The 22,345-nt window shown below is 45.2% G+C and overlaps 2 protein-coding genes across 3 annotated transcripts in view; both read right to left on the reverse strand.

The window, feature by feature from the left end:
- Positions 1 to 4,886: 4,886 nt before the first annotated feature.
- On the reverse strand, positions 4,887 to 13,302 carry LOC311134886 (membrane protein MLC1-like; the record flags this gene model as incomplete). The annotated part of the gene is made up of 10 exons (XM_084168652.1): positions 4,887 to 5,105; positions 9,867 to 9,989; positions 10,097 to 10,153; positions 10,300 to 10,416; positions 10,625 to 10,696; positions 10,897 to 10,998; positions 11,243 to 11,344; positions 11,552 to 11,605; positions 12,529 to 12,618; positions 13,069 to 13,302. 10 exons carry the CDS (start codon positions 13,300 to 13,302, stop codon positions 4,887 to 4,889), a joined length of 1,170 nt encoding a protein of 389 aa, XP_084024778.1.
- Positions 13,303 to 18,962: 5,660 nt separating this feature from the next.
- btbd11b (BTB (POZ) domain containing 11b) overlaps positions 18,963 to 22,345 on the reverse strand; it is a 109,430-nt gene continuing 106,047 nt past the window's right edge. For both annotated transcript variants that reach the window (XM_084169037.1, XM_084169038.1), the window contains exon 17: positions 18,963 to 20,620. In XM_084169037.1, the coding sequence (XP_084025163.1) occupies positions 20,411 to 20,620 (210 nt within the window). In that variant the 3' untranslated portion in view covers positions 18,963 to 20,410. The remainder of the gene's footprint in view (positions 20,621 to 22,345) is intronic.

Raw genomic sequence — 22,345 nt, forward strand, 5'->3', positions numbered from 1 at the left:
CTGGTGGAGGCCCCTGTCCTGTCCCCACCAGACCCGAACCGTCCTTTTATCCTGGACACCGACGCAAGCAATGAGGGCTTGGGGGCTGTGCTGGCTCAGCGTGGTTCTGACGGGGAGCACGTAGTAGCTTATTATAGCAGAACCTTTGATAAGGCTGAAAAACGCTACTGCGTGACAAGGAGAGAGCTTTTGGCTGTCGTGGCAGTAGTACGCCATTTCAAGTACTACCTGGGGGGCCTGCCGTTTGTGGTGCGGACGGATCACTCCGCCCTGCAGTGGCTTCTCTCCTTCAAGGAGCCAGAGGGTCAGATCGCCCGCTGGTTGGAGGAGCTGCAACCCTACGACTTCCAGGTGGAGCACAGGGCCGGCCTTCGCCACAGCAATGCAGATGCCTTGTCCCGCCGCCCGTGTGCTGAGGACGGCTGTGGGTACTGCGCCAAACGGGTGGAGCGAGAGAGAGAACTGTGCATGGAGGAGGGAGTCACCGCCACGGTGAGTCAGCTGAGGGTGACAGAGTGCCGGGAGCTTGAGGCTGTGGACGTCGGGGAGTGGAGGCGTCGCCAGGAGGAGGACGCAGAGCTGCGTCCTGTGCTGGGGTGGGTGGAAGAGAGAAGACGACCGCCGTGGGGGGAAGTAGCCCCTCTATCACCAGTCACCAAAGGACTGTGGGCTAAATTCTCAGTCCTTAGAGTGGCTGAGGGAGTGCTCCAGAGGGGGTGGAAAAAGCCAGCTACTGGAGAAATTACGTGGCAGGTAGTGGTTCCCAAAAGGCTGCAAGGGAGCGTGTTACAGCAGCTTCACGGGGGAGTAGGCGCAGGGCATTTTGGGGTCTCCAAAACGTTAAAGCGCGTACGTAAAGGCTTCTATTGGGCCAGGCACAGGAGGGATGTGGAGGACTTTTGCAGGCAGTGCGACGAGTGTGCTGCTAAGAAAGGACCTCCAGGTCAGTCACACGCCCTCCTACAACAATTCCCAGTAGGGGAGCCCATGGAGAGACTGGGGGTAGACATAGTTGGACCGTTTCCAACCACAGACAGCGGTAACAGGTGGATTCTAACTGCTATGGACTACTTCACCAAGTGGCCAGAGGTTTACGCTCTCCCAGACCAGGAGGCAGAAACAGTAGCTGATGCGTTGGTAGGGGGAATAATCAGTCGGTTTGGGGTGCCACAGTCTATACACAGCGACCAGGGGAGAAACTTTGAGTCACGGGTGTTCTCAGAGTTGTGTAGACGGTTAGGCGCGGAGAAGACGCACACTACTCCGCTTCACTCCCAGAGTGATGGGCTGGTGGAAAGATTTAACAGAACATTAGCACAACAGCTGGCTATCGTTACCTCAAAACACCAGAGAGATTGGGACACCCACTTACCGTTTATTCTTATGGCATGTAGGTCGGCTGTTCAAGAATCAACTGCGTGCTCCCCAGCGCTACTAATGTTAGGTCGTGAGTTGCGCACCCCAGCCGAACTGACGTTTGGCCACCCTCCTGATAACGACGACAGGGAACTATGTTCGTCGTCTGCAGAACCGGTTAGAAGCGGCTCACACCTTCGCAAGAGAGCAACTCGAGAACGCAGGAATGCACCAAAAGCGCCACTCTGACTCACGCGCTAAGAGGAGGCACTTTGGAGTGGGTGAACGCGTGTGGCTTCACAACCCCACGCGCAAGAAGGGGCGGTGCCCAAAGCTGGACAGTGCCTGGGTGGGGCCGTGTCTGGTGATAGAGAGAGTGAAAGAGGTGACGTACCGGGTGGAGGTTCCTCCACGGAGCAGGAAGGTGGTGGTCCACCGGGACCGATTGGCGCCCTACAGAGGGAGGAAAACGGTAGGGAATGGGAGTGAGGACTCTGATGTGAGCACACGGGGACAGTCTAGCGAGGAGACTCTAGCGCAACCTGAGCCTGGGGCGGGGGCTGCCTCTTCGGAGGGCGCTGGAAATGACATTGGGGCAGATGAGTGTTCTGGGGGTCCACCGGTGAGAGTCAAGGGGAGGCACAAGAGACTGATGCGACCTCCGGGTCGTTTTAAGGATTTTGTTTTGTAACCCTAGGGGCTAGGGTTTAGAAAGGGGGGGCTATGTAACGACCCGGTATTGTGTTCTGTGTTCGTGGGTGTGTTATCGTTCTCATGGGTGCTAGCAGGGGTTAAATATGCAGGGACAGATGGAAAGGTTGGGGGGGTATGATGGGTAATCCCGCGGGGTTTTGGAATGCTTAAATAGGGGTTACAGTCTCATATCTCTCTCTTCTATTCGGGACCCTTAACTTGACATGTTTTATTTGTGTACGTTCGAGGTTTAGCGGCGTGGGCTGTGGCCTGAACAATAGCCCATTCAGGAATAAACCTGTGTTCTGCCTGTACACCTGGTGCCCGTCTCTCTTTTACTTTATGACCAGCTGGGTCATTACAGTATGTATTAATTTGTGGATGTCCATCATCCATTTCGGATGATAAGTAATGAATTACAATTCGTATGATATGTTATGAATTGTAATTCGTTCAATATGCTATGAATTGTGATTCTTACAATATGTTCCGAATTTGCAAAACGTAGAATATGTTACGAATTTGCAAAACATATGATATGTTATGATTTCCAATTTCTTGTTGCTAACGTTAGCTAAGTGGCTAGGTGGCCAACGCTAACATTAGCTAGCTGGATAACGTTAGCTAGGCTAGGGGTTAGGGTTAAGGTTAGGAGTTAGGTGAAAGGGTTAAGGTTAGGGGAGGGTTAGCTAAAAGAGTTAAGGCAGTGGTTCCCAAACTTTTTTGGCCCACGACCCCATTTTGATATCTAAAAATTCTCATGACCCCAACCATGTGAAAAATTATTATGTAATTAACAGCCAATGTTAACTTTTTAAATTGGGGCTATGGCAGTCAATTGCAAAACATTCTAACAGTATTTCTGGTTGTATTCTCAACTCACCATCATATACTTTTAATGTGGGTCTATGCCAGTCAATTGCAAATTAGACTGACATAATTTCTCTTATCTCACTACCACTAATGAGATGGGTGTGCTTGATGCATGTCACGTCGGAGCTTCTGAAAGTCAGGGGGTGTGGTTGACAGTGCGCACCTCATCTCTCCTGTCACATCCAACCTGGATCGATATTTGTTTTTAATGCAGACGAGAGCACTGAATCAGCGTACCATGAGTTGTAATGCTCGGAGGGAGACGGCACAGTATTCCCTTTGAGTCAGGAACCAAAACTCCTCCATAGTGACCCGTGAATGCGTTGTCTGCAGCATTCGGTCACATGACAGCTCGATCAGCTGTTCGATTTCACTTACCGGCATGTCAACTGAGCCAGGATCACAGTCAAACGTATTTCGCTGATTCGGTCACACATCTGTAGATTTTCTTGGTATTTCCTCTGCATGATTGCGTTCAGTTCGTTCAGTTTCCAAAATATGTCTGTTACATAGGCAAGGAGACACATTTTCTTTTCATTACACAGAAAGTCAACAAAGTCCGTTTTTTACATCCATTGTGAATGACAACAGTTCCTCTCTCAATTCGAAAAATCCCGTGATAGATGAAGCCCCATCTGTGCAAAAGCCCACCATTCGATACCATGGAATCTGTTTTTCGTTAATATAGCCACGCAGCCAACTGAACATCCCCTGTGCCGTTTTATGCTCGGGAATCGTGAGACAGAACAATGTGTCCTCGTGAATAGCATCCTCCGACATGAGATTTGATCACGCAACCTTTGGGTTGCTAGACATTCACGTTGTACGCCCACCCGACCTCATTTTTGCCTTAAGTAACCTTCTGTCTTATGTAACCATCCCAAACTTGAAAGTACAGCGAGATCCTTCATGAAAACCTGCTCCAGAGCGCTCAGGATCTCAGACTGGGGCGAAGGTTCACCTTCCAACAGGACAACGACCCTAAGCACACAGCCAAGACAACGCAGGAGTGGCTTCGGGACAAGTCTCTGAATGTCCTTGAGCGGCCCAGCCAGAGCCCGGACTTGAACCCGATCTAACATCTCTGGAGAGACCTGAAAATAGCTGTGCAGCGACGTTCCCCATTCAACCTGACAGAGCTTGACAGGATCTGCAGAGAAGAATGCGAGAAACTCCCCAAATACAGGTGTGCCAAGCTTGTAGCATCATACCCCAAAAGACTTGAGGCTGTATTCGCTGCTAAAGGTGCTTCAACAAAGTACTGAGTAAAGGGTCTGAATACTTATGTAAACATTTTTAGCAAAAATTTCTAAAAACCTGTTTTTGCTTTGTCATTATGGGGTATTGTGTGTAGATTGATGAGAAAGAAAAACAATTTAGAGAGAGGCTTTTGTCACTGCAGTCTGCACGTCGTCACTGCACAACATACTGTTACTCCATGAATGACCAGCTTAGTCATAAGTGTAAAGGACGTCACGCTGCTTGCTTAGCGAGTACCACTTCCTCCCGATTCGGCACATACCTGGCTCGAACCCGGGACCTCTGCTTCACAAACACACGTGACCATCCACCCTCAAGCGCCTATACCAGTCGTGCCACTCAAAAGCTAGCTCTTGAGCGGCGTAAACATGGACACTTAAGGCTGAGGAGTAAGTTTCCCACATCTTCATGTGCTACATAAGCATCAGTCCTCCTCACACGTCAGTGACATTTCCAGAGAGCTGGTACATCTCTCACCTCAGTCTATCTAAGAATCAGTGACTCTTCATCAGTTAGTCATAGAGCACAACATCTCATGTGTGAGTGTGTGTGTACATGCATGTGTGTGCATTTGAGAGAGGGAGAGAAAGTGAGAGAGAGAGAGAGAGAGAGAGAGAAGAGAGAAAGAGAGAGAGAGAGAGAGAGAGAGTCTGATGTATGCAGTGTGTGCAGCACAATAGGAGAGTGTATGTCCTAGATCATGTCTATGTGAATCTGCATGACTGTGTAAACAGTAGGTACTGTATGTGTTTGTAGTGTAGCTCTAAGTGGAGGGCTGGAAGCTGCAGGCTGTCATCCCACTCTGGAGTCCCCATGCGGAGCTGGTTCTTGTAGGAGGCACAGTGCACCACGGTGGCCAGAGTCAGAACTGCCTGCACCAGCAGCAACAACATCAGAATCAGCATCAGGATGTCATACGATTGCTAGGGGGACACACATACATATTGTATTGGTACGCCATCTGAGTTATAACCACAGAGTCATTAATTAATGTGGCACTCTCCTTTTCACCTCACTTACCCCAGCCATCCTACAATCCAAGCTAGATGCCCTCAACCTCACGCAAATTATCAACGAACCTACCAGGTACAACCCTAAATCCGTAAACATGGGTACCCTCATAGATATCATCCTGACTAACATACCCTCTAAATACACCTCAGCTGTCTTCAACCAGGATCTCAGCGATCACTGCCTTATTGCCTGCGTCCGTAACGGGTCCGCGGTCAAACGACCACCCCTCATCACTGTCAAACGCTCCCTAAAACACTTTAGCGAGCATGCCTTCCTAATTGACCTGGCCCAGGTATCCTGGATGGATATAGATCTCATTCCGTCAGTAGAGGATGCCTGGTTGTTCCTTAAAAGTAATTTCCTCTCAATCTTAAATAAACATGCCCCATTCAAAAAATACAGAACTAAGAACCGATATAGCCCCTGGTTCTCCTCAGACTTGACTGCCCTTGACCAGCACAAAAACATCCTGTGGCGTACAGCATTAGCATCAAATAGCCCCCGCGATATGCAACTTTTCAGGGAAGTTAGGAACCAATATACACAAGCAGTCAGGAAAGCAAAGGCTAACTTTTTCAAACAGAAATTTGCATCCTGTAGCACTAACTCCAAAAAGTTTTGGGACACTGTAAAGTCCATGGAGAATAAGAGCACTTCCTCCCAGCTGCCCACTGCACTGAGGCTAGGAAACACTATCACCACCGATAAATCTACAATAATCGAGAATTTCAACAAGCATTTTGCTACAGCTGGCCATGCTTTCCATCTGGCTACCACTAACCCGGCCACCAACTCTGCACCCTCTGCTGCAACTTGCCCATGCCCCCCCCGCTTCTCCTTCACACAAATTCAGACAGCTGATGTTTTGAAAGCGCTGCAAAATCTGGACCCCTACAAATCAGCTGGGCTAGACAATCTGGACCCTTTCTTTCTAAAACTAGCCGCCGAAATTGTCGCTACCCCTATTACTAGTCTGTTCAACCTCTCTTTCATAACGTCTGAGATCCCCAGAGATTGGAAAGCTGCCGCGGTCATCCCCCTCTTCAAAGGGGGTGACACTCTAGATCCAAACTGCTACAGACCTATATCCATCCTGCCCTGCCTTTCGAAAGTATTTGAAAGCCAAGTTAACAAACAGATCACCGACCATTTCGAACACCACCGTACCTTCTCCGCTATGCAATCCGGTTTCCGAGCTGGTCACGGGTGCACTTCAGCCACGCTCAAGGTCATAAACGATATTATAACCGCGATTGATAATAGACAGTACTGTGCAGCCGTCTTCATCGACCTGGCCAAGGCTTTCGACTCTGTCAACCACCGCATTCTTATTGGCAGACTAAATAGCCTTGGTTTCTCAAATGACTGCCTCGCCTGGTTCACCAACTACTTCTCAGATAGAGTTCAGTGTGTCAAATCGGAGGGCCTGTTGTCTGGACCTATGGCAGTCTCTATGGGGGTGCCACAGGGTTCAATTCTTGGGCCGACACTTTTCTCCGTGTATATCAATGATGTCGCTCTTGCTGCTGGTGACTCTCAGATCCACCTCTACGCAGACGACACCATTTTGTATACATCTGGCCCTTCATTGGACACTGTGTTAACAAACCTCCAAACGAGCTTCAATGCCATACAACAATCCTTCAGTAGCCTCCAACTGCTCTTAAACACTAGTAAAACTAAATGCATGCTTTTCAATCGAACGCTGCTGGCACCCGCCCACCCGACTAGAATCACCACTCTCGACGGGTCTGACCTAGAGTATGTGGACAACTACAAATACATAGGTGTCTGGTTAGACTGTAAACTCTCCTTCCAGACTCACATAAAGAATCTCCAATCCAAAGTTAAATCTAGAATCGGCTTCCTATTTCGCAACAAAGCCTCCTTCACTCATGCTGCCAAACATGCCCTCGTAAAACTGACTATCCTACCGATCCTTGACTTCGGCGATGTCATTTACAAAATAGCCTCCAACACTCTACTCAGCAAATTGGATGTAGTCTATCACAGTGCCATCCGTTTTGTCTCCAAAGCCCCATACACTACCCACCACTGTGACCTGTACGCTCTTGTTGGCTGGTCCTCACTACATGTTCGTCGTCAAACCCACTGGCTCCAGGCCATCTATAAATCACTGCTAGGCAAATCCCCGCCTTATCTTAGCTCATTGGTCACCATAGCAGCACCCACCCGTAGTCTGCGTTCCAGCAGGTATATCTCACTGGTCATTCCCAAAGCCAACACCTCCTTTGGCCGCCATTCCTTCCAGTTCTCTGCTGCCAATGACTGGAACGAATTGCAAAAATCTCTGAAGCTGGAGACTCTTATCTCCCTCAATAACTTTAAGCATCAGTTGTCAGAGCACCTTACCGATCATTGCACCTGTACACAGCCCATCTGAAATTAGCCCACCCAACTACCTCATCCCTATATTGTTATTTATTTTGCTCTTTTGCACCCCAGTATCTCTATTTGCACATAATCTCTTGCACATCTAGCATTCCAGTGTTAATACTATTGTAATTATTCTGCACTATAGCCTATTTATTGCCTTACCTCCATAACTTGCTACATTTGCACACACTGTATATATATTTTTTGTTGTATTTTTGACTTTATGTTTTTTTACCCCATATGTAACTCTGTGTTGTTTTTATTGCACTGCTTTGCTTTATCTTGGCCAGGTCGCAGTTGTAAATGAGAACCTGTTCTCAACTGGTTTACCTGGTTAAATAAAGGTGAAATAAAAAATAAAAATTAAAATTTACTTAACAAAAGGCACATCTCAATCGGTGGTCCAGTATGACATAGCACAAGTCTATTGCTCCTCTATTGTTCCTCAAGCAAGGGGGAGGCCGATGACATCACAAATTCCCATCAGACCAACCCATTGAATGCCCTACTCCTTGAAGTTTGCAGTTGTGTTTAAAAAACACTATTTTGCTCAAAACATATTATTTTACCCTTTAGTGTGTGTAAGTTACTGCATTTATACTTGGGATATCACTTTTCAACAGTAAAAGTTCAACAATCGCCGTAGGACGTTTTTAAGTATATACACTACCGTTCAAAAGTTTGGAGTCACTTAGAAATGTCCTTGTTTTCGAAAGAAAAGCAAATTTTTTGTCCATTAAAATAACATCAAATTGATCAGAAATACAGTGTAGACATTGTTAATGTTGTAAATGGCTATTGTAGCTGGAAATTGCTGATTTTTAAAGGAATATCTACATAGGCGTACAGAGGCCCATTATCAGCAACCATCAGTCCTGTGTTCCAATGGCACGTTGTGTTTGCTAATCCAAGTTTATCATTTTAAAAGGCTAATTGATCATTAGAAAACCATTTTGCAATTATGTTAGCACAGCTGAAAACTATTGTGCTGATTAAAGAAGCAATAAAACTGGCCTTCTTGAGACTAGTTGAGTATCTGGAGCATCAGCAATTGTGGGTTCGATTACAGGCTCAAAATGGTCAGAAACAAATAACTTTCTTCTGAAACTCGTCAGTCTATTCTTGTTCTGAGAAATGAAGGCTATTCCATGCGAGAAATGGGCATCTTTTCTTTTTATTGGCCAGTCTGAGATATGGCTTTTTCTTTGCAACTCTGCCTAGAAGGTCAGCATTCCGGAGTCGCCTCTTCACTGTTGATGTTGAGACTGGTGTTTTGTGGGTACTATTTAATGAAGCTGCCAGTTGAGGACCTGTGAGGCTTCTGTTTCTCAAACTAGACACTCTAATGTCTTTGCCCTCTTGCTCAGTTGTGCACCGGGGCCTCCCACTCCTCTTTCTATTCTGGTTAGAGCCAGTTTGCGCTGTTCTGTGAAGGGAGTAGTACACAGCGTTGTATGAGATCTTCAGTTTCTTGGCAATTTCTAACATAGAATAGCCTTAATTTCTCAGAACAAGAATAGACTGACGAGTTTCAGAAGAAAGTTATTTGTTTCTGGTCATTTTGAGCCTGTAATCGAACCCACAATTGCTGATGCTCCAGATACTCAACTAGTCTCAAGAAGGCCAGTTTTATTGCTTCTTTAATCAGCACAACAGTTTTCAGCTATGCTAACATAATTGCAAAAGGGTTTTCTAATGATCAATTAGCCTTTTAAAATGATAAACTTGGATTAGCAAACACAACGTGCCATTGGAACACATGACTGATGGTTGCTGATAATGGGCCTCTGTACGCCTATGGAGATATTCCATAAAAAATCAGCCGTTTCCAGCTACAATAGCCATTTACAACATTAACAATGTCTACACTTTAATCAGCACAACAGTTTTCAACTGTGCTGATCAATCAATTTGATGTTATTTGAATGGACAAAATAATTGCCTTTCTTTCGAAAACAAGAACATTTCTAAGTGACCCCAAACTTTTGAACGGTAGTGTATGTTTTGAACATGTTGTGTTTTAAACATGTTGTATGTCCCTTTCTCAAAACGTTGGATTTGCTCACTATCTGAATTAATAACACCACATGAAAAGCTCTGTATGTTTTTACATTTCATTTCTGCACAGTCGTTAGTTATATCTTGATCATGTTTCTCAAAAACGTTAGATTCACAAGTGACAATGACTTTGAGCTGGAGGCTGACATGAGGCAGTCCTACTGAACTCATCCCATGTACACAGACTATCTATCACAGAGCACTAGGCAGCTCACCTTAGTTGTAGGCCCCTCATACAGGAAGATGTCAATGAAACTAAGCACACTGCAGGAGAGGAAGCCTGAGGCTGAGAAGAGCAGGGGGGAGGTCACACTGCTGATGGCAATCAACATCTCTACCTGAGGGGGAGAGAGGGAGGAGAGAGAGAAAGAGATAGAGTCTTCAGTCAGTGGGATAATGGTTGAGCATGACACCTGTCCAGAACACATAACCTTTAAAAACTCACCAGACACTTGTAGGGGTATTCTGCCACGACATGGCTGGCAATGTCACTTGGGAAACACTGCCGAGACAGGGAGCAAAACAGAGGTGTTTCAGTCTTTCACCCATTGTTGAGTCGCAGCCAGACTCTCTATTGGATCATTTGGGAACCAAAACATTTGGGAACCAATTGTGTAGACCCATTGTAACACACGCAGTTTAACTCACAGCCACTAAGATCCAGAAGAAGGTGACAGACAGGTATGGACCCGGGAGCAAGGCGTCCATGTTGAGAGCGATGATACTGCCAAACACAGCCGAGATTCCTACTAACACCTCAATCACCTGTCGGAAATACACGGCAGTGACTATTGGGAATACACAGCAGTGACTATTGATGTAATTGAAGAACAACAATCATGTAGCCAATGTACTGTACAGTATTTGTGGTGTTTCAATGCACAAACATTACATTCACTGTTAGGAGTACATAGTAGAATGTCTAATGTATCTCATTCACACACACACATAAACTCAGTGTCTATGTACTCACAGAGTAGGCCTTTAGAAGTCGAGTGGGAAAGACAGCAGGGGTCAGAACCACAGGACCGTCATACGTAACTGGCTGTGGGAGAGTGAGAGATAGAGAGGGAAGAGATAACATACAGCGGGAGGGAGAGAGAGAGAGAGAGAGGTCAGCATCTTAAAATTACATGCAGGCAAACAATCTTACACGCCACACAGTACAGCACAAATTACAGTGCAGCCAACCAATGCACAAACTGTGTTTGTAGCAATAACATTCACACACACACACACACACACCTTCCTGTGGCTGCAGCAGTTCTCTGCAGAGCGTGCTGACAGAATGACCGTACTGGCCATCAGCACCTCCAGCAGAATCAGCAGGATGAGGTTAACGTTGATCTGAACAGGGGATAGGACCATGGGGGAGAGAGACAGAGGAGGGAAGCAGGGTTAGAGACAAGGAGAGAGATGCATTTAACATCTGTATCCTATGATGTGTGTTTGTGTGTGTGTGTGTGTGTGTGTGTGTGTGTGTGTGCATATCATGCAAACAAACAATTGAAGCGCCTCAAAGCATTGCATTAGGGCAACTACATAGAGTGTACACACAATTTAGAAAAAAACTGATCGGCTGTAGACTCACATTGACAGCAGAGGGACTCAACACCAGCTTACAGCCAAACCACACCAGGCAGGTGGTCGTCACAGCGAAGGTGGACACAAATACCACCTGGAAATCTGACACCTGTCAATCACAAGGGTACACTATATTAGCACCTGTCTCAGGGACATGCTTATAAAATCAAGGGGACATGTTTACAGTATTAAGGGGACATGTTTACAGTATTAAGGGGACATATTGACAGCAGGGGACAAGTAGCCCCTGGACAGCATTCATGCAAAAAATACACATGCTCATTGAGTAGTGTAAGATCATTTATTGTGAACTCACTGCAACATAATGGTTTTTGGCAATGGCAAAGCTGACAGCTGCTGCTGGGATACTCTGAAACAAAGAAACACACAAATACTAATCTCGTCGAACCAAACGAGAGTGTCTCTGAATATTGTATATACTACACCATAGCTGTGTAGCCTGGGAAGTGATATTATACAAATACATACACAGGATATTGGCCTGCCTGCAGTGGGGTGCTGCCTCGTCATAGCCACCACTGGTCCGAATACTTTTTTTGGCAACAAAGCAGGTTTGTCTATTGCCTATTTTAATATACACTGAGTGTACAAAACATTAGGAACACCTTCTTAATATTGAGTTGGACTCCCTTGTGCCCTCAGAACAGCCTCAATTCGTTGGGGCATGGACTCTACAAGGTGTCGAAAGCGTTCCATAGGGATGCTGGCCGATGTTGACTCCAATGATTCCCACAGTTGTGTGAAGTTGACTGGATGTCCTTTGGGTGGTGGACCATTCTTGATACACACGGGAAACTGTTGAGCATGAAAAAACCCAGCAACGTTGCAGTTCTTGACACACTCAAACTGGTGCGCCTGGCACCTACTACCATATCCCGTTCAAAGGCACTTCAATATTTTGTCTTGCCCATTCACCCTCTGAATGGCACACATACACAATCCATGTCTCAATTGTCTCAAGGCTTAAAAAGTATTCTTTAACCTGTCTCCTCCCCTTCATCTACACTGATTGAAGTGGATTTAACAAGTGACATGGAAAGAGCAGGTGTTCCTAATGTTTTGTATACTCAGTGTATTATTAGAAGAATGTAGACCTGTTACAGTAAGGATCTGCCACAGGCTTTATTTTGACGTTACTATCAGGTCATACCTAGCCTGAGTCCCATATCTGTTTGTGCTGTCTTGCCAACTCCTTGGATAGACAGCACAAATAGCTCTGGGACATGAGGATCAGCCTTTTTGTCAGACTCTAGTCAGCTAAGAGCCTCTCACCGAGCCTGCAGCACAGCGCAGGTAGTCCATAGCAGCAGGAAACACGTTGCCCAGGTAGAGAGAGAAGCCAGCCGTGACCAACAGACTGCTCTGTAGACCACCCACCCACACACACACACACACACACACACACACCCACACACACACACACACACACACACACACACACACACACACACACAAACACACAGTGGTTAGTACGTAAACTGCCTAGAGGAGAGTTCACTTACCAAAAAGTTGTCACCCTACCCCTGTTCTCTCTGCTCTCACCCCTATGAGAATGTTGTAAACCAGAGGTGTACATCTCCTCCTCGAAAGATTCTGTAATGCTGTTATGCTATTTTTCTGCCTTCAAATCAGACTGTGGGGTCTCTCTCTAACCAGTCAATGGCATTGAATATGACTAATTATTTACAATAAATCCCTGGTACAAACCAAAAACCAGCAGCACTGTGTTTCTGGAATACCAGAGTTGTCCAACCCCCTGCTGTTGCAACGTTTAACGTTTAACCCTTGACCTTTAACCTCCTGACCTCTCACCCCAATGAGGACACTGTATAGCCAGGTCCTATGGCTTAGGCAGGGGTACATGGGCTTCTCAGAGGGGGCAAGTTGCAGGTCACTGGCCCTCATGTCCACCATGTAGCTCTCTGGCCGGTCCCTCTCCACACACCCCCGCCGTCCCACTGTACCCCCACCAGCTCCTCTCTCCAGCGTGGGCATCTGGGCGTAGCTGAACTCCTCCATGCCAGACAGATCGTCACGCTGCATCATGGTGAGATGAGTGACAGAGCCCCCCGATGATCCAATGGGACGGTCACGTTGGGTCTGAAGAACTTGTGTATCTGGGAGAGTGGACATTCAGACTCTTTGTCAGAAGTACAGTCATGATCTGAATCAAATGACACTAGTGTGTGTCTGTGAGAACGGACATTCAGACACTTTGAGTAATCAGAATCGGAATCAAACGATAACTTCATCGTCTTTGGTCCTTTAGGAAGATAAAGCTGCACAAATGGAAATGTTTTTTCTTTCACAGTTAATTATGAGTTGATAAATAAATAAGTGTCATAAGACAAAACGGTTTTCTGTACCATTACGTTTGATTTCTTGAATCTTCTTTCCAATATAAAAATGTAAGATCAACCAGATCTATTATGAGTTATATTAATCATAATAGTTCACATTAACCAAACTCTGAGAGCATTATATAGCTCTGAGTGAAAATGGTTTGTAGTAAAAAGTGGGTATAACCTTGAGCGGCTAGAGGATAACAAGTGGATAGCAAGGAACAAGATCAATACAAATAGAAGATATGTGCAAAAAAATGTACACACATCATTTAATCCTACAATATTTCAAAAACAACCCCTCCCTCTTGCCCCTCTGTCCTACAGGTCTCTTCTGATTCAAACATTACCCTTTTCATCCCCTCCCCTTTCCTCGTCTTCCTCTCCCACTCACCTGTTCAGTTGTCTGTCTTGTAGTATCTCCCCAATGTACCCACAAGTTCTCTCTCAATGGACACAGAAATTGTACAATCCCATATAGAAGACACTTGTTTTCGTCACTCTCTCTCCCACTCTCTCCCTCCCTCCCTCTCCCACTCTCTTCCTCCCTCTCTCTCACTCTCTTTAGAAGAGGGAAAACTATTCTGGAGCTAGCTGTTTTCACAGAGGGGAACAAAAACACATGCCCCTCAAGCTGACAGTGCGTTCTGTGCCCGAGAGATACGACCTGTGAATGACAAAGAGGGCAGAGGAGAGGTGAGAAGAGGAGAGGAGAGGAGAGGGGCGAGGAGGAGAAGGGAGAGAGAGGAGATGAGAATAGGAGAGGGGAGAGGAGAGGACGAGAGGGGACAGAGAGGAGAGAAGATGAGGAGAGAGAGAGAGAGAGAGAGAGAGAGAGAGAGAGAGGAGAAGGGGCTTCTGCTAGGGGCAGAGCTGGATAGTGCAGACTCCCTTTCCCTTCCCTCCCATCTGCTCACACACTGAGAACATACAGACACATACACTACAAGACCAAAAGTATGTGGACACCAGCTCGTCAAAAATCTCATTTCAAAATCATGGCCATTAATATGGAGTTGGTGCCCCCTTTGCTGCTATAACAGCCTCCACTCTTCTGGGAAGGCTTTCCACTAGATGTTGGAACATTGCTGCGGGGACTTGCTTCCATTCAGCCACAAGAGCATTAGTGAGGTCGAGCACTGATGTTGGGCGATTTGGCCTGGGATTGAGGTCAGGGCTCTGTGCAGGTCAGCCAAGTTCTTCCACACCGATCTCAACAAACCATTTCTGTATGGAACTCGCTTTGTGCATGGGGGCATTGTCATGCTGAAACAGAAAAGGGCCTTCCCCAAACTGTTGCCACAAAGTTGGAAGCACAGAATCGTCTAGAATGTCATTGTGTGCTGTAGTGTTAAGATTTCCCTTCACTGGAACTAAGGAGCCTGAACCATGAAAAACAGCCCAAGACCATTATTCCTCCTCCACCAAACTTTACAGTTGGCACTATGCATTGGGGCAGGTAGTGTTCTCCTGGCATCCGCCAAATCCAGATTCGTCCATCGGACTCCCAGATGGTGAAGCTGGATTAATCACTCCAGAGAACGCGTTTCCACTGCTCCAGAGTGCAATGGCGGCAAGCTTTACACCACTCCAGCCGACGCTTGGCATTGCGCATGGTGATCTTAGGCTTGTGTGCGGCTGCTCGGCCATCGAAACCCATTTCATGAAGCTCCCGACGAACAGTTCTTGTGCTGACGTTGCTTCCAGAGGCAGTTTGGAACTCGGTAGTGAGTGTTGCATCTGAGGACAGACAATTTTTGCACGCTACGTGCTTCAGCACTCGGCGGTCCCGTTCTGTGAGCTTGTATTTTGTATTTGTATTTATTATGGATCCCCATTAGTTCCTGCCAAGGCAGCAGCTACTCTTCCTGGGGTCTAGCAACATTAAGGCAGTTGTACATTTTTTAAAACATTACAATACATTCACAACAGATTTCACAACATATTAAGTGTGTGCCCTATCGTGTGTTTGTATGCATGTGTCACAGTCCCCGCTGTTCCATGCATTTTTATCTGTTTTTTAAATCTAATTTTACAGCTTGCATGAGTTACTTGATGTGGAATAGAGTTCATGGCTCTATGTAGTACTGTGCGCCTCCCATAGTCTGTTCTGGATTTGGGGACTGTGAAGAGACCTCTGTTGGCATGTCTTGTGGGATATGCATGGGTGTCCGAGCTGTGTGCCACTAGTTCAAACAGACAGCTCGGTGCATTCAACATGTCAATACCTCTCACAAATACAAGTAGTGATGAAGTCAATCTCTCCTCCACCTTGAGCCAGGAGAGATTTACATGCATATTATTAATGTTAGCTCTCTGTGTACATCCAAGGGCCAGCCGTGCTGCCCTTTTCTGAGCCAGCTTGTGTGGCCTACCACTTCACAGCTGAGCTGTTGTTGCTCATAGATGTTTCCATTTCACAATAACAGCAAATACAGTTGACCAGGGCAGCTCTAACAGGGCAGAAATTTGACGAACTGACTTGTTGGAAAGGTGGCATCCTATGACGGTGCCACATTGAAAGTCACTGAGCTCTTCAATAAGGCCATTCTACTGTCAATGTTTGTCTATGGAGATTGCATGGAGGTGTGTTCGATTTTATAAATCTGTCAGCAACGGGTGTGGCTGATACAGCCGAATCCACTAATGTGAAGGGGTGTCCACATACTTTTGTATATATAGTGTACTTCAGCCCACTTACTAAGACATGTATACTGAATACACACACACGCACACACACACACAGACACACACACACCAACACATCCCATACAAAATACACACAAGAAAATAATGTCATTGGTTTAGTTAAATAACTGGGTTCTCTCCCCTAGGAGTTCCTGTCTCGCCCCTCCTCCTTACCCCTGCCCAACCAACAGTAGCTAGCTACACTTCACAGTCCAGTAAATCAAGTTGTCCAGCAGGGCTTTAGAAAAGAGACAGAGAGGCATTTGGTTCGGTCACTCACATGGTTTCCTGCCACATCTGACACAGTGAATCTGATGGAAGTTCATTCCAGTGTACCACATCAGTTTCCCCAAATTACTTTTCCCTGAATTACATCCTTATGAATAGGATGAGTATGTGTCTGTTAATATGTCTGTCAGCACGCTCCGCAGAGGACTGCTGCAGCCACAGGAAGGTATGTGTGTGTGTGTGTGTGTGCATGCGCATGTTTGCGCAATCAGGGATTCTATTCACTCTGTGCACAGCAGTATACTCTCAGCTTAATATTGTTCCCAGACAGCCGTATCTATGGATACTCTTCAACAACTCTTCAACCCCTCCACCTCCCTTCACCCCCCTCCCCATGACTCCGTCCCCTCTGCAATGCAAAGAACACATACACTGAATGACTGATCAGTCTCAGTAAAGCATACAGGTGTAGGATCTTAATTGGATCACCATGTTGCAGGAGAAGACATGTATACTGTAGTGTATTTGAAATTTAAAAAGGCTTCTGGTGTGTGTAATTTCCACTTTGAAATGTCAGACTTGATTTTCCCTTACGAAAAATGTATTAACCCCTACAAAAATGTCCAATAATTATAATCCACATAATAATTCAAATGTCCTGTTGCTGCAGGATTATTTTCCTGCTGTAGCAAACTGGCTCAAATTAAGATCCTACATCTGTAGGCCTGTAGTCCAACATGGTACCATTCTGTGCCTATGGTCATTTCAGAGGACATAGTTATCAATCTATCATAACTGTGTTTTGAAGGAGTTTAAAGTAGTGGAGAGTGTTAGCTCTCTTGTGAAAGAATAGAATACTTAAATGTCCCATAGGGAAATTTCCATGGCAACATAAGTATACATCTTGTGGGAGAGGACAAGTTCCTCCTCAGAACCTATCTATATATTTTTACACACCTGCAAATAGAAAAAAAAACACAGAGCAAACTAACCTGGCGTGTCATTCTAGTCCTGTCATCTTGTTCATATCAGGAGTAATGGTTTAATTGTGATTAATCATGTTGTTTGGCAGGCCAGACACACTTGGCTGCTGCCGCAGTACTGACACACACAGACAGACAGACTAGCAGGCAGCCTAGCACAGTGGTGATTAAATTTGATTACAAATAACATCTAACTGCACGATGAATCTAAACAGTCCGTCACTTTTATAAACAGCCGAGGAGTAGAGCTGGGAGTCCAAGATGAAACAGTTCAGTTCAATTCAGCTAGTAGTGTCCTGTACAGTAAAACCACAGATTATTGACTAGAGAAGAGTAGAGCAGAGGACAATGACAAGCCTGTTCTCTCTGCAATGCTGTTACAATGGCACTGATTCTCTCTTCTTCTTTTTATACTGGCTCATCTCTCTTCTTAGTCTGAGTGCTGTCTCTCTCGCTCTTCTTTTTGACTAGCTGCCTGTCACTCTCTCTATTTCTCTCATTCTCTAATGCTGACTACCTCTCTCTGTCTACTTGTCTTCTCTTGCTCTCTCTCCCTCTAGGCACTGAGAGGTCCATGGCTCATAATATCATAATCCTATTTGTATACTGCAATTGAGCGCTGTCTCAAGGGCTTCAGCAGTTCTCTGTAGGCATTCATTAGCCCAGAATCCAAACTGATATGCTCCCTTTCATGAAGTGAAACCATAGTGAAATGGAGCATATCAGTTTGGATTCCAGGCTACAGACATTCATATCTATTGATCGCAGTTAGTTTGAACAGTAGCAGGTAGCCTAGCGGTTAGGAGCAAAAGGTTGCTGGTTAGAATCCCCTATCCAGCAAGGTGGAAAAATCTGCCCTTGAGCAAGGCAGTTAGCCTCCAACAACAACTGCTCCCAGTGCGCCGATGACGTTGATTAAGGCAGCCCCCTGCACCTCTCTAATTCAGAGATTAAATGCAGAAGACACATTTTAGTTTAATGCATTCAGTTGTACAAATGACTAGGTATTCCCCTTTCCCTAACAGCAAGACAAAGTTGTCAGGATTGTAGTCTAAGGCTACATCCCGATTTTCCAACCTTCTCCCTGATTTTCCAACCGCACTTGCACTCTCCCTGTCATGGATTTAAAACAATTGGATTGGTGTAAGAATTGGCTGGAGGGAGTTTCCACCACTGTGAAATCCATGACTGGAAGTGTGCAAGTGCACACTTTGGGAGAAAGGTGGAGAATTGGGATACAACCTAAAGCTAATTTATTCTATGTAGTACAGCTTGTGAAGTGTGTGGTTGTGTGATGATATCACATGACCACTCACAAACCTTCCGCCATGAGGGATCCAGCTAATGACAGAACACCAGAGGGTAAATCCATAGGTTCCAACAACAACTGGAGACCATTTACTAAGGTTTCACAGTGGAAAAATCGTTGAGATTGTTGTTCGAGACAAGAATTGTACCAGTTGATATCTAGAGAGGATTCATATCATTCTTTATATTAATCTTTCTAGAGGAAACGGATATTAAGTCACACATTTACATGTAGTTTCACAATGTCTGGAAAACACAACAGATGACGCTTCCCCGGTTTAGGATAGACCCTGATCATCTTTTGAACCAGGCCCCTATCCATAAAGTGTCTCAGAGTAGGTGTGCTGGATCAGTTTGATCCTTTTAGATCATAATGAATACGATTATACAGACCGGGGACCTGATTCTAGAGACGCTTTTTGAATACAGGCCCAGGCCCATAGCCGTTCTCTCCTGAAATGAAGACACCAGTACACTACTACACATTTAGAGACACATGCTGACAATATCGCTCCTCTACCCCTCCCACTCCCTCCCTTAAAGTCTGATGCCACTCTTAAACCAAACTGAACACAAGCAAAACAGTCATTCTCATGACATGCAACTTGAAACATACAGAACAGTAACACATTGAAAAGAACAGCATTTTATAAAGCAATATCCAATGGTGAGACACATGAGAAGAAGAAACATCTGTAGGATATATACATTAACTTACAAGAGGAGCCATAGCTCTGTGTTTTATTCACAATATTTACACAGTTCTAACAGAGGATGAAGGAAGGAAATATGTTTTCCAGCTTTCCAGCTTTCCCAAATGTAGCTTGAATAATTTCCCAATACCTCTCTCCTTTGCATGACTCCCTTAAAACATACTACCACATGACATACAGTATATCCACATATCACTCTTACATGTAGCAGACCAGGGTTGAAATACTATTTGAAATAATTTGAAATACTTTAAATAGGCGTGATTGAGCTTGCCTGGCACAATGGAACCAATAGAATAGTCGCAAAAGGGCAAACTCCAATCTGACACCCCGGGCAGACTAGAGCAAATGCTAAAAGTATTTTATTTCAAATAATACTGAACTCAGGTCTGCTCTTATGTTAAGTTTGGCTAGGCCCAGTTATAAATATACTATAAAGCTATGTAGGATTGCAGAACCATGCTGAGAAAAGTACCAACAATGATTCTGTCCACTAGACAAGTGAACAATGGCAGGTCTGACTGCAGTCTGGAGACTAATGTCAAGGAGCTAATTCATGTTGACTGGGGCTTTACGAATGATCCCAGACATACACACACACTCTCCTCACTGCATCTCAGTGATATAGTCCCACTATTGTCGTGATCAGTCAGCTTTACTACAGCTCTACAAAAATCTCCTTTTCACAATTTCTGGGGTTCCAGCGCTGTCCACTTTGCCTAAGTGCTCAGACCAAAGCTCAGTAGGCTGCAGGAGAATGGCAATGGTGTGTCAGCACAGCAAGCAATTTAACAGTGTCACTGTCGAGTGTGGTTCAGTACAGTTTGTGTTGAACTGGGGTCAATGGTGACAGACAGTTCCAGTCCCAGTAGCAGCTCAATCAATCAACCAATCAGACGATGGAGCCCTTGGAGGAGGACAGGTGGATGGACTGGATGCGGATGCCTAGGGTCTTCTCCAGGTCCAGGAGTACATCGGTGGAGGGACTGTCTGGGGGCGTGTCGTACAGCAGTGTTTTGAAGGGCTCCAGCTCGATCAGCACCACCATGTTTTTCAGGAAGTAGCCCTCGATGTAGACAGCCAAATCTGGGACATCCAGGAACTGATGGAGCAGAAGGTTTGAGAACAGATGAGTGTTGTCTAGCTTGAGATGGATGCCAAACCTATACATTTTTGTTCACACACGCACGCGAGCAAGCACGCACACACACTGCGTAGGGAATCTGTGTATCAGTAGAGTTCAAAAGGTACTCACACTCAAACCATGACAAAGGAATAACCCAAGGAAGCAGAGATGCAAAAATAATATACTTAATTTAATCCATGCTCGAAAGAGTACAAAAGGTTAAAGTGCAAGGTGCTATAAAAACAAAAAAAAGGAGCATATGTTTCGGCTTCTATGCCCTCATCAGTGCTGCACAAACTCATTATGGAGACACCTACTTAAGAATCTGTGTATCAAACATGTTTTATTTATTTGCATGCATGCCTTCAGTGCATACTGCAAATGGCACAGACACCTAGCAGGAAGGCAAGCACAGGCAAATATGTTTACACGTGATCACACACACACAAACCTCACCACCTTCCGGAGACATTTGAAACCCCACCTCTTTAAGGAATACCTGGGATAGGATAAAGTAATCCTTCTACCCCCCCCCCCCCCCCCCCCCAAAAAAAAATTGTTAAGTGGTTATCCCACTGGCTATAGGGTGAATGCATCAATTTGTGAGTCGCTCTGGACTAGAGCGTCTGCTAAATGACGTAAATGTGCCCTTGAGCAAGGCACTTAGCCCTAATTGCTCCTGTAAGTCGCTCTGGATAAGAGCGTCTGCTAAATGACTAAAATGTAAATGTAAATGTATGGCCTCATACACACGTGCATGAATAGAGAGTAGACATACCCTACCTCTTTAAGGAATACCTGGAATAGTATAAAGTAATCCTTCTACCCCCCCCCCACCCCCCCATAAAAAAATTAAATAAATAAAAAGTGGTTGTCCCACTGGCTATCATAAGTTGAATGCACCAATGTGTAAGTCGCTCTGGATAAGAGTGTCTGCTAAATGATGTAAATGTAAATGTAAATGTAAAACACAAGCAGACCCCCACACCCACCCACACACATACAGTTGAAGTCGGAAGTTTACATACACTTAGGTTGGAGTCATTAAAACTCGTTTTTCAACCACTCCACAAATGTCTTGTTAACAAACTATAGTTTTGGCAAGTCTGTTAGGACATCTACTTTGTGCATGACACAAGTAATTTTTCCAACAATCGTTTACAGACAGATTATTCCACTTATAATTCACTGTATCAAAATTCCAGTGGGTCAGAAGTTTACATAAACTAAGTTGACTGTGCCTTTAAACAGCTTGGAAAATTCCAGAAAATGATGTCATGGGTTTAGAAGCTTCTGATAGGTTAACTGACATCATTTGAGTCAATTGGAGGTGTACCTGTGGATGTATTTCAGGCCTACCTTCAAACTCAGTGCCTCTTTGCTTGACATCATGGGAAAATCAAAAGAAATCAGCCCAAAAATTGTAGACCTCCACAAGTCTGGTTCATCCTTGGGAGCAATTTCCAAATACCTGAAGGTACCACATTCATCTGTACAAACAATACTACGCAAGTATAAACACCATGGGACCACACAGCCGTCATACCGCTCAGGAAGGCGACGCGTTCTGTCTCCTAGAGATGAACGTACTTTGGTGTGAAAAGTGCAAATCAATCCCAGAACAACAGCAAAGGACCTTGTGAAGATGCTGGAGGAAACAGGTACAAAAGTATCTATATCAACAGTAAAACAAGTCCTATA

This window comes from Coregonus lavaretus, assembly GCF_964263955.1.
Source record: "Coregonus lavaretus genome assembly, chromosome: 9".
Taxonomy (NCBI): Eukaryota; Metazoa; Chordata; class Actinopteri; order Salmoniformes; family Salmonidae; genus Coregonus; species Coregonus lavaretus.